The 12,465-nt window shown below is 41.4% G+C and overlaps 1 protein-coding gene across 1 annotated transcript in view; it reads left to right on the plus strand.

Annotated features, from left to right (window-relative positions):
- col12a1a (collagen, type XII, alpha 1a) overlaps positions 1 to 12,465 on the plus strand; it is a 56,555-nt gene that overhangs the window by 33,927 nt on the left and 10,163 nt on the right. The window contains exons 36-51 of the mRNA XM_034675256.1: positions 1,964 to 2,093; positions 2,278 to 2,420; positions 2,548 to 2,677; positions 3,256 to 3,375; positions 3,481 to 3,627; positions 3,759 to 3,875; positions 3,978 to 4,130; positions 4,229 to 4,303; positions 4,408 to 4,547; positions 4,660 to 4,783; positions 4,883 to 5,026; positions 5,287 to 5,451; positions 5,586 to 5,624; positions 5,750 to 5,888; positions 6,533 to 6,675; positions 7,162 to 7,271. Coding sequence (XP_034531147.1) covers positions 1,964 to 2,093; positions 2,278 to 2,420; positions 2,548 to 2,677; positions 3,256 to 3,375; positions 3,481 to 3,627; positions 3,759 to 3,875; positions 3,978 to 4,130; positions 4,229 to 4,303; positions 4,408 to 4,547; positions 4,660 to 4,783; positions 4,883 to 5,026; positions 5,287 to 5,451; positions 5,586 to 5,624; positions 5,750 to 5,888; positions 6,533 to 6,675; positions 7,162 to 7,271 — 2,019 coding nt within the window. The remainder of the gene's footprint in view (positions 1 to 1,963; positions 2,094 to 2,277; positions 2,421 to 2,547; positions 2,678 to 3,255; positions 3,376 to 3,480; positions 3,628 to 3,758; positions 3,876 to 3,977; positions 4,131 to 4,228; positions 4,304 to 4,407; positions 4,548 to 4,659; positions 4,784 to 4,882; positions 5,027 to 5,286; positions 5,452 to 5,585; positions 5,625 to 5,749; positions 5,889 to 6,532; positions 6,676 to 7,161; positions 7,272 to 12,465) is intronic.

Genomic DNA, 12,465 nt, shown 5'->3' on the forward strand with positions numbered 1-12,465 from the left:
TGCTAAGAATTAGGCACATTCTAGTTTACTGATTGAGAGGTGCACTCTGCCGTTATTCCTGTTCCTGAGCACATTTATGGCGAGCTCAGGATGTCTTTCCGTGGCTGGATCCAATGTTCTGCGTCAGCAGCACTGTGGTCTTTTCCGCCAGCACCGTCAAATTTAACACCAGCTGGAGATTTGTAGGACGAATTACCAGCTTTACTGGTGTCGCCTGTGATAATATTTTGATTCCAAGACTCTCAAACACTTTTTTTGACTGGAAAAGAATAGAGCAGGATGCCAGTGATGCACTGAGACAGACCTGAAGTATTGAATCACCTGACATTAAGAGACAGCGATCAAATTCACCAACCCATTTGCCTGTGTAACACCATAGACTGTATAAAATATGGACGTAGTATCCGTGACGTCACCCATCTGTTCCTGAGAGCTGTTTTGAAGCCAATCAACGGCGGCAGCCATATTGGAAATGCGGAACTCAACCAGGCAGAGTGTGACGTAAAGGGGCGGAGTTTGAGACTCTTAGCCAACAGCTATGTTCCCGACCGGGAGTCAAGTCAGTCATGTCCTTATTTCGGCAAAAACTCAGAATCTTAATATCTTCTGAACCACAGCGTTAGAAAAAAATTCACCTCCGTACAGTATGTGCCGTTAGAGAAAATAGCTACGTAGGGCCAAGCCGTTTTTTGAACCAGGCTGTAAACATGTTTATTAATGCTGCAAAGATCGTCTGTTTCCCATTCATGTCTATGTGGTTTCCGGTGTTTCTGCAGCCAGCCTCAAGCGGATTCTCGATGAATTGCAGTTTATAACACTTCCGCATGGGCTTCATAGTTTGAGACCGGAGGTTGACGCTTGTGCAACACTCACATTCTTCACCCAGTGAAAGAGGTTATGACGGGGTTAGAACCCTCCAGGAACACTTACCTCCCTCTTTCTAAATAACCATTACAGAAAGAGAGAGTAAGGGGGGAGGTTGGCCCCTATGTAATCAGCTGTCGTTGCTGTCAGACTGGGTTAAACTGCGGTGCCGGCTGTCAAACTTCAAAGGGGTTATCCGGCTCTTCTTTTCACTTACTGCTGACAGTAACAGGTTGTTAAGTGTGGAGAAGGTGTTAGAGGCAGTGTACAACACAATCAGCTGTCAGAGGGGAGGATAAGGTTTGTTTGTGTATGCTTTGGGCAAGGGATAAGAATCAGTTAGTCCTTTTTACTACTGCTGAAGTTTTTAAGAAATAAACACATTTTCTGTTGTTTAGGGTGAACCAATATATGGGCTGAGTATTGGTATCAGCTGATACTCACCCTGTTGACAGATATCAGCAACAAATTTGGCCATTCGAAATGCGATGGCAAGCATGATTTAGACAACTGTAAAGTTTTTGATTTTGAAAACAAGCAAACAAAAAACTTTTGAAGAAAGCCCCAAGAGTGAATGATCCGATTTCTGCATTTAACTGTATTCAGATTTAACAGTATTGAAGTTTTCAAAGAAGAAGATTTAAATTAGACTCAATTCTGAGAATTCCTAATACTGGGTTTATAGTTTTAAAGATTGCAACAGAGGCTCTTAGATCAAAAACAAAAAAGCAATCTCATTTTATGACAGAAAGTTAAAATAAAGGCTGTTTTTAAATATTGTTTAATTGAATTTGTGTTTGTTCAAAGATAGAGCTATGAAGAACAGAATAACTTAAATGTTGTTAACCAATGTTTTTATGATGATGATTAATTTTGGTCTGAGACCCAGATGGGGGAATCAATAACAACAAACAAAATAAGCAACAACAACTAATTTCACAATAACATCTGTACCAGGAGAGGCTGTTGGCTAAATTATCATTTTTAACATCACAAAACAGCACAGTCCCTGATTTTCCAATCACTGTGACCAGCTTAGGTCTTCATTCTGTTTATGCTTCAACTCCATATGTGTTGATTCTTGATATTTTCCGCTCAGGTGTTGGTACCAGGGACCACCACTACAACCATGCTGCAGCAGCTGCTCTCAGACACTCCATACAATGTTGGAGTTGTTGCTCTGTACAGTGATGGCGAGGGACCCGTTGTCAGTGACGCTGGGACAACATGTAAGTACCTGGACTAGTGTGTTTTAAGACAATCATTGAAACGCAAAACAGTCTTCATGGACTTATGTATCTTGCTTTGAGCAGATCTGTTATAGCTGTTCATCACACTGAAGGGCAACACAATGACATTGCGACATGTTTTTAATGCACAGCTAAGAAATCTGACTTCTTCTTCCTTGCTCAGTGCCCCGCAGTGGCCCAAGGAACATGCAAGTATATGACCCCACCACCACCACACTCTCTGTGAGCTGGGAACACGCTGAAGGTCCTGTCGTGCAGTACCGCATCACCTACGCACAGACCACAGGAGACCCCATTGAGGAATTTGTGAGTATTCATGGATTTCCATATCATTAAATTGTTTTAGATCATCTATTCACACAAATGTTTCCCTTCATTTGCTCTTTTTCCTCAGCTTTTTTAACCATTTTTCTTTGTGTGACTTGTCATGTAGACTACAGTACCAGGAAACAGAAACAATGTGGTCCTGCAGAACCTGGATCCAGACACTCCCTATAATATCAAAGTGACTGCCATCTATGGTGATGGACCAGGAGGAGAGCTAGAAGGAGATGGGCGCACAGGTACAAGCCACGGCAATCCATGAATTAATTTTTATTGCTCTTATCAATATAGGACCTGAAACTAAATACACTAAAGTCGTGTGCAAAGACAATATTGCAGCGCTGCATACTGCATAATGCATTGATTGAGATCCTCAATCCTCAATTGATTGAGATCCTCAATCAATGCAGGAAAAGTGAAATAAGTGAAATAGCTGACTTTTCAACATGGCCAAAAGAACCAAGAGTCTCTGCCAGAGAATTATGAACTGGCTGTACTCCAGAGAGGGAAATCTCATGCCTGCAGTTCTGGCCCCTGCCTTGCCTAATTTAGTTTCCTCAACAAAAGAAACCTATTACATATCATAATCACACTCCATTCCTTAAGGCAGCTTCCTTTTTTTCCAATTTTCTCTAATGTGGCTGAATTTATCATCTTGATGATGACATTTAAGATGTATTCATCTGAATCCAAAAGCTGAAATATGCCATAATAAAATAATTACCCTGCCGACAGACACTGAGTACACTGGAATTCATTCCCTTTGCATTGAAGCGCATAATTTGTTGACTGTGCTGTCCTGTCTTGTCTCACACAGTGGGTATGCTTGGCCCAAGGAATCTTCGCGTGTCTGACGAGTGGTACACACGCTTTAGGGTTTCCTGGGACGCAGCCCCATCCAGAGTCAATGGATACAAGCTCATTTACAAGCCAGAGGGTATGAATATGTTAAATGAAACAGCACTGGTATTGAAAAAGTACCGTGTTTAAAGTCTATCCTCTCTCAAGTTACACGCTATTTAACAGTGATGTCTCCTTTCAGGCACTGATGAGTCTTTGGAGGTGATGGTTGGAGATGTGACTTCACACCAGCTGAATAACCTGAAACCTGGAACCACTTATGACCTGCAGGTGCTGGCACAGTACAACACAGGCCTCAGTTCACCTCTGATTGGACAAGGCACTACATGTACGTTGATTGTGCTTTTGATTTTTGATTGACAGGTTCATGTGCATGGAATGAATTGGATGTTTGTAGTCTTGACTGCCAGATGAAGTTGTGAAAGAACATTACGTACTGAGTCCAATGCTTCTCTTTAGTGTACCTGAACGTGACAGACCTGACCACCTACAATGTCGGCTATGACTCCTTCTGCCTCAGATGGGCCCCTCACAGAGCTGCCACCTCTTACAGACTCAAAGTCAACCCTTTTGACAGTAGGTTCTTGAATAGATTACACATTATAAACATTTATATGAATTAGACCAACCTAAATTTCGCTAATTTGGATTTTCTTCTTTTACTTTCTTCCCTTTAAGCCTCTAAGAGCGGGGCTCAGGAGATCACTGTCAGAGGATCAGAAAGCACACACTGCTTTGATGGCTTGACCCCTGACACTCTCTACAATGCCACAGTGTTTGCCCAAACACCCAATCTGGAGGGACCCGGAGTCAGTGTGAAGGAGAGGACATGTAAGATATCAGACACTTTGCTTGTAATACAAATGTATGAGAGAACAGCAGTCTTATAATGGTTTGTCCTTATCAACTTCTGTTTTGTCCCCTTGCAGTGGTCAAACCCACAGAGGTACCAACTGAGCCACCCACCCCACCTGCTCCAGTAACAGTTCCCCCTGCTCTGGATGGTGAGGAGATCTTTAGCATGTTCATCCAAGCACGGATAAAATATCACTCTTCTGGCTCATCTGAGATCAGGCTTTTCATTAACATCCTTATTCCTGTACTGCAGTGTGCAAAGGTGCTAAGGCAGATCTGGTCTTCCTCATTGATGGCTCCTGGAGTATTGGAGATGAGAGCTTCCACAAGGTGATCCAGTTTGTCAAAAGCATGACGGGAGCCTTTGATGTCATCAATCCTAAAGGCATGCAGGTAAGCATAAACCTTGGTACTCTCTTTAATGTTTGTTCCTCCGTACAGGCCTCAGTGCACCTTATGCAGTATCAAAATGTTTGACTATTTTTTTGTTTTTGTCTTTGTTCAGGTTTCATTTGTCCAGTTCAGTGATGAGGCCAAGACTGAGTTCAAGCTGAACACGTATCACGACAAGGGCATAGTGTTGTCGGCTTTGCAGGGTGTGCGCTACAGAGGAGGCAACACAAAGACAGGTACTTCTAAAAGTCTGAGTGGCACATTCTCTGCCTTTTTTAAGAGGATGATTTTTTTTATGTCACTTTAATGCCTCATTATTGTCCTCTTCCATCCAGGCGTTGCTCTGAAGCACGTCTACGAGAAGGTTTTCACCTCAGACAGCGGCATGAGAAGGAATGTCCCCAAGGTGCTGGTGGTGGTCACAGATGGACGGTCCCAGGATGATGTAAAGAAGAGTGCAGAAAAGCTGCAGCATTCTGGTATGTGTGAAATTATAAATCATTTCCATGTGTGTTATGGTCTGTGTTGTATGCACAGTGAATACTTTGTGTAGCGGAGCTGTTTCGGATTATCTGAATTCCCATTTTGCTCCCAAACTTCGATTTCACTCATCAGCGCCAAAGTTTGTGGCTGATTTTATAAACTCTGTAATAATCCAAACAGCGATGAAACTGCCTGTGGTTATTGGAAGTCTAACAATGGTCTTTGTTTTTTATGCGTGTGTGTTTTGTTCCTGCAGGCTACAGTGTGTTTGTGGTTGGAGTGGCCGATGTGGACATGAAAGAGTTGAGACTTATCGGCAGCAAGCCCAGCGAGAGACATGTGTTTGTTGTAGACGACTATGATGCGTTTGACAAGATCCAAGACAACCTGATCACCTTTATCTGCGAGACTGCAACTTCCAGTAAGGCAGACACTGATTTATCATAAAAGCATCATCATAATATATGACTAGATGTTGCTCACTGTCTTACATTATGAATCTCTTTCTTAAAGCTACGTTTTCAAAGTCTCTCAAACTTTTTTTTTCTGTTTTAGCTTGTCCTCTGATCTACATCAATGGGTTCACGACCCCTGGTAGGTGTACATCATCACTTCAGACATGAGCTAATCCTGAAAGAGTTTGTGGAATGACTGAAATGCTAAAATCCATTTTCAATAAATATTCTGTCTTATCATGTCTACTGTTTTTATCCCTCCAGGCTTCAGGATGCTGGAGGCTTTCAACATCACTGACCGGACGTTTGCTGGCATGAATGGTATATCCATGGAAACCGGCTCCTTCAACAGCTACATTGCCTACAGGCTGCACAAGGACTCCTTCATAAACCAGCCCACCAAGTAAGATCTGAGACTCAATGTGTTTGTGTGTCAAAGAGAGGAGGTGTGATTCTCAGTATGCATTTTCCTAGCATACTGGCCTTATCTTCTGTGCACTATAACCCTACCCAGCCCACATTCATTACTTATAATGATGTTCCCCTGCAGCCAAAGGGGTTTCCCTAGTGCTTGTTCCTTGTTGCAGTCTGCACAATATGAGCTGCTAGGGGGAACCGAATAAATTGGAGGAGGAATTAAAAAGTTCCTGGACCAGGCCTTCCTCCCACCTGTTCCATAATGGTATAATGACCACAAGAATAACCCCCAGGTTAAGAGCTCTGTCTCTTCACAGGGCCTCATTTAAGTGGCCTGTAGTGGGGACTGTAGAGTGTCTTTATCTCTCCAGCATACTCTATAATATGTTTAAAACCTTGCGCCTGTGAGAGCAGACACAGCCATCGACTTAAATAGCACAATTTGAGGACACTTTGAACCGCAGCAAAGAAGAGTGGATGGAAAATAGTTCCAATATGAGGGCAATTTCTGCAAGGCCAGAGGAAAAACGTTCAATGATTAGCAGGATCTGAGGTCTGTGGGACAAACTAAAAGCTATGTCTCTTTTTTCTGATTCATGACTCAGCAAATATATGTTTTTCACACAACAGGGAGATCCATCCAGAAGGTCTTCCCCCATCCTACACCATCATCCTGCTCTTCCGCGTGTTGCCCGACACACCCTCTGAACCTTTTGATATCTGGCAGATTTCCGACAAAAACAACAACCCCGAGGTCGGGGTCACCATGAACCGTAAGCCTCCCATCCTGTTTTGGCCCGCAGCTGGAGGGGGGGAATCTGCTGTAGCTAACCCAACAAATACACAGCTGTACTCTCTTTATTAACCACTTGAGCTGCGTTCTAACTCTTGATTAAATCACAGAAAGTTATTAATATTTTTTAGATAATGCATTGACTTAAAATGGATGTAAATGCAGAGAGAAATATGACAGATCAAATCCACTGCTCTCAATCTTATCCTGGTTTTGTATTTGGCTTAATTTTTTTAATCACCAAACGAGGCCCTAATTTTCAAACAAGTATCATTTACGAAAGTGCTCTACACACGTGGTGAATGCATGCAAATAATTACAAGCAAAGGCCTAATCCCTTCAAGCCTTCTCTTCATCCCTCTCCTCTCTCTACAACCATGTGTTGTCTATAGTCCTGTCTGGCCTTTGCGTGCCACCCCATCGTAACACGCTGTCAGGGATTCATCAAAGACTCTTCTCTTTTCAGCTTCAAGCAAAACAATCACGTTCTACAACAAGGACACCCGAGGAGAGGTCCAGAAAGCCGTGTTTAATGAGGAGCAAGTGAAGCGGGTTTTCCATGGCAGCTTCCACAAGGTAAACACAACGCATGATTCTTAAGGAGAGGAGTGCTGTGCTCACCACACAGTGATGTTATTAAAGTCAGGCTTTCATAGGACAGACTTTGTGTCCTTTGTGGTTACATGCTTGCTGATTTTCCTTTTTAGATCTGGAGACATTCAGAAAATTGTTTTCATTCTTTTCATTTGCTTTCACAGATATTGTTTTAAGCCCTTTCATATGTCTCTGATTTTTATGCTTCATTTGAGAAGGCTGAGTTACATTTTAACAGAAAAAACAGCCAAAGCCATGAAGCTGTTTCATGTTACCTATCGTAAGATTCCGGTTAACCATCTCAGGGAGTCATTTCTACTGTAGAGGTGATCTATTGACTTATGTATGGCGTTCATACCACTGGCATTTAACACAGAGAATGGGTTAGCGAGACTAACCTGAGCTGAGGTTTGAGAGAAATTCTAATATCTCATTGACCCAGCAAAAGGAGTAAAATCTGTAACCCTTAGGGCCTGGGCACATCTAGACCAGAGACTCTCCTTTAAGTTTTTGGGTGAATTTCAAGCCAGTGTAGTCCCGCCAGTGTTTTTGGTCAGGGTCCGGGATTATGTTTTATTTTATTTAACTCTTCTGAACGTAAAATTTCTAAAACTGATGCAAAAATTTCAAAACCCTAGTGAGGGTCAAAACCTACATTTCCCACAATGCAACACCATGACATCTTATGTCATTTGAAGTCCATGTCTCAAATTGTAATGCAAACAGTTAGACAGACAGGCAGACAGACAGACAGACAGACAGACAGACAGACAGACAGACAGACAGGCAGGCAGACAGACAGACAGACAGACAGACAGACAGACAGACAGACAGACAGACAGACAGACAGACAGACAGGCAGGCAGGCAGACAGGCAGACAGACAGGCAGACAGACAGGCAGGCAGGAAGGCAGGAAGGCAGATAGACGGGTAGATAAACGGGTAGATAGACGGGTAGATAGGTACAAATAAAATTAAATATAGCAATAACATGTATTATAACACATAATATAATAGTATGTTATTGGCAGTTGTACTTTTAGTGCAGTGTGATATATCCCTAAAGATGATATCATCAAAGCTATTTTTTTAATCTTTACTAAGCTGCCTTATACACTCAGAGGACATCATACACATCCCCAACAAGCTGAAAAATCCATCCCACAACATGAAAACTAAACTTTGTGCGTTAAATTGTTGCAATGACCCTTTAAACTTTTGTTCAGGTTGCAGTAATAGAGAGTGTAACACAAAAAAATAATAAAACACAGGATGTTTTTTCATTGTGGATGCACTTTTGCCAATTTCAAAAGCCCATTTTATTGGCTGCAAAATGTTAAGATTATAAGCCATGGATTATAAAGTTGATTCCAGATGTTTCCAATAATCCTGACTCTGACATTTACTCATGCAACATCTGAACTGCCTTCCAGTCACTTAAGGTTGATCTCCTTCGGGGGTATTTATTTAAAAAAAGATTAATTTAACATTAAATTTTCTTCAAACAATCTTTCATCATCTTTTTAATAACAGTTACCATTCATATTGATGTTATTGTTTTGCAAACTCTTCATCTTTTTACGGTGGTGAAACTTTTACAATACGCTCACATGCTGAGCTTATAACTGTGATTAAAGGCATTGCTAGATTATGGAGTCTCTTGGGGCTCCAGTAAGAGGTAAAAAGAGACATCAAATACCTTTAAGTCAAACTCAAAACAGCAGTGGATGAAAACATCCTCTGTTATGTTCCACCACAGTGGGGTGTAAGGACTAGAACAATAGAGGATAGTATATTTTCATACCGAACCGGAATGACTTAAGATGCTAGATTTCTTGCTGGTGGAAAAACGACTGGTTCCAATCTACTCAAAGCCACGTCCAATCGAATTGAGTTTGTTCCCAAGGACATCTTGTCCTTTTTTCAGAGCATAACTTTCTTTTTCCCTTACTAGTGAGAAAATTAGAAATAATAAATCAGGGTCTTTTCCATCGTCAAAGATCGCCGTCTTTCCGGATAGTACAGAGTAGAGTTTTTGAATAATGAACTGATGAAAGTGAAAGGTTGGCCCACAAGTCCGAGCGTACTGTAAATGACGTTGTAGTTTGACCATGTAGCATCTTTACAACTAATTACAGGGTAACTTCATGAATGAACAGAACCCTGGAAAATGTTGGGTCATGACTGAATGTAAATGACATCACTGCTGGTCTAGTTGGACAACAGCCTGATCTGTGTGTGTGTGTATAAAAGTGTGTGTTCTCCCAGTTTGTGGCCATAGTGGAGCCTTCAGTCTTGACTGTACACTGGGTGGCTAGTTTGTGGTGCAGTAGTTGTTCTTCCATGAGCGTGGGATTCTGCAGCGGTCTACCTAGCTACTTATTTACTGGTCTGCTGAGTAAGTACCACTGCCACCACCACTGCTGGTGTGTGTTTACATGCTGTAAGTGGCTTGCCAACACTTTGTCCATAGCTATTACCAAGTGGCCTCAGTGCTTTGTGTGTGTGTGTGTGTCTTTGCTCAAAGTGACCATTATGGTTGTCACAAATGGCAGTCAGATGAACTGTGCATGCGTGAAGAAAACACAGTAAAACCCAAAACTAAAGTTGATGTTTAAGCTTACATAAATGAATTTGAACTTTAAAAAGTATCATTTTCATAAGCAAATATTTATCAACTGTTTTCTTTTAATCATTCATTAATTCCATGGTCTATAAAAAAAAAAATCTCCATCATGTGTTCCTTTATGCCACTGACAGCCTCTTCAAATGTCTTGTTTTGTCTGACCAGGAGTCCAAAGCCCAAAGAAACTCAGTTTATTTTCTTAGGAGACAAAGAAAAACAAGAAATGTTCACATTTAAAATCATTTTCAACAGTAAAAAATTACCAATCAATAATGGAGTATTTTAATGTTCCTTTTTGTTACAGCTCTAATATCAACAGTCCTATTGATTGATATTTTTATGCAGTGCTTGAGTTTAATACTGCCGTCTAGTACCTTTGATCGTGGATTTTCCTGGCATCCTAACACAAGCCTCAATCACGTTTTGTCTGATGACCTTTGATAATCTGTAGTCAGTCACAATTCATATCAAAAGCATTTTAAATCCACTCCCACCCAACTGGTATTTTCTCATTTCAACTGGGTGCTTGTAGATTTCAGCTCCTCAGACTGGTCAATGAATAGTAACGCAGGGTGGAGGGGTCGTGTTCTCCTACTAACTGAACATGTGGGAAAGCTCTCAGAGATGACTTGAGCAGATGCTAGCCACTCACTAGCCCACAGGGGAATCCCCTCCCACACTTGAGGGGTGGGAGTCCACAGTGGGAACCTTCCTGTTCACTTGAAGTGAGGAATACATTTTCCATGAGTAGCAGTGACTCTTCATGTATTCAGGGGTAACCTGGGAAAGTTTGAACATGCAAGTGTAGTCACCAAACACTGCACTGTCTGCTGTTTCTGAGCTAAAAAAAAACCATAGAAAAATCTTGAACTCTGTCCTAAACTCTTCCTTTCAGAGTTTTTGTTGAAGAGGTTGTGCCAATATATGCATTCGCAGATTAAGACACAGAAGACAGAGTTTTGAATCAAAGCACTTTTATTGGAAAGACACTAACACTGAAAACACACAAGAAATACAGGAAATTGTGTATTAAATTCTCCTCCCATACTAAATATCCACTTTGCCCTTTTTATTTCCATGTGCCACATCATACTTGGAGGCATCCCATCGTAAATGATATAATGATTATGATCTGACACATACTGCATTGAAACACCAATCTAACAGATCATATATACTGATAATGGATCTCCCCTTTCACACAATTAAAGCTAACTGACTCTTGGATGCAGTGTTATATTGAAACACACCTTCCTATCAAGTGCATGCATGAAATCAACGTTAGCAGGCCTCCAGTCTCTGGATTATGAAACGAAGAAAAGTGGGGGAAGCCAAGAACAATAAAACCTAGTCTGCTAGAAATCATTGAGCTATGTTAAGTGTACCGTAGCAGAGACATTGTCAGCCTGAAGACTTACCAAATGTACTTTGACTGTGTGTTGACACGATGAAGCACAGTGAAACCGTCAGTGTTAACAAACGGTGAATGGAAATGGTTCATCTGTCAACGCGACGCTGCAGAACAACCCAATCTCTTCACAAAGAGCATCAACTGAAGGACCAGTGGTCACTAGAAAGCCTGCTCATCCACAGCCTCTTTTTCCAGTAACTAATGTGCTTTCGTGTGTTTACTTGTTGGTCAGTGAGGTAATATAAACAGGCTCAGTATTTGCCATCCCAATATATCATCCAAAGCTGTTTTGGTAAGCCCTTATGAGCATCATGGCGTAACATAACCATGCAAGGATCCTGGGATAAACGACACCCCCTCTCTCTTTGTGGTCAACAGATGCTTTTTTCTGTTGCCAAGGAAGTGAACTGTAATTTTGTGATTGGTTGCCAAGAACTGTGGCCTAGTCTGTGGTTGGTATGGCTTTGTAAAGAGAAATGGTAGCTTGCTTTTCCTGACATAAAGAAAGCTTGTCCGACGGTTGAGGAGGGGAACATTTGCAATAGTGGGGGGAAAGTATGGAAAATGTAGCACTTTTGATGGCACACCACAAGTGATATTGTTTCAAGATGTGAAGCAGCGATCTCAGGACAGGAAACTCCAAAATCTTTCACTTTGTCATTCTATGTCGTGGTACAATCATGGACCTCAGCTTTAAATCTCCATTGAATTGCCACAGATTGTATATTTTACTTTTCGTGTGGTTCATTCATCTTCAGAGGCATCAAACAGCAGCCACATGCCAAATCAGTAACCACTGGAGTAATATCATAATCTATAATTAAAGTGGTTCTGCAGAGACTAAACAATTCCCTGAATCCAGCAATTAAATTGGACACGGTATCAGCATCTTTATAGGTTTCAGACAACATGGCTTAGAGCAGTTCACAGAGGTTGTTTATCGCCTTATGGTTGCACTTTCTCAAATAACTTCCCATTCTACTTTAAATGAGCAATCATGCCACTTCCAAATGGAAATTTATGCCAAACACAGCTCTTCTTAAGCTCCACGGTTCTTAGTACTTTCTGCCAAATGTTTGTGTTGCAACAAACATGTGCAGATGTGAAGTATTAGGAAGACAAGAATGGTTTGTTAATAA

The sequence above is a fragment of the Notolabrus celidotus genome, chromosome 22 (genome assembly GCF_009762535.1).
Source record: "Notolabrus celidotus isolate fNotCel1 chromosome 22, fNotCel1.pri, whole genome shotgun sequence".
In the NCBI taxonomy this organism is placed as follows: Eukaryota; Metazoa; Chordata; class Actinopteri; order Labriformes; family Labridae; genus Notolabrus; species Notolabrus celidotus.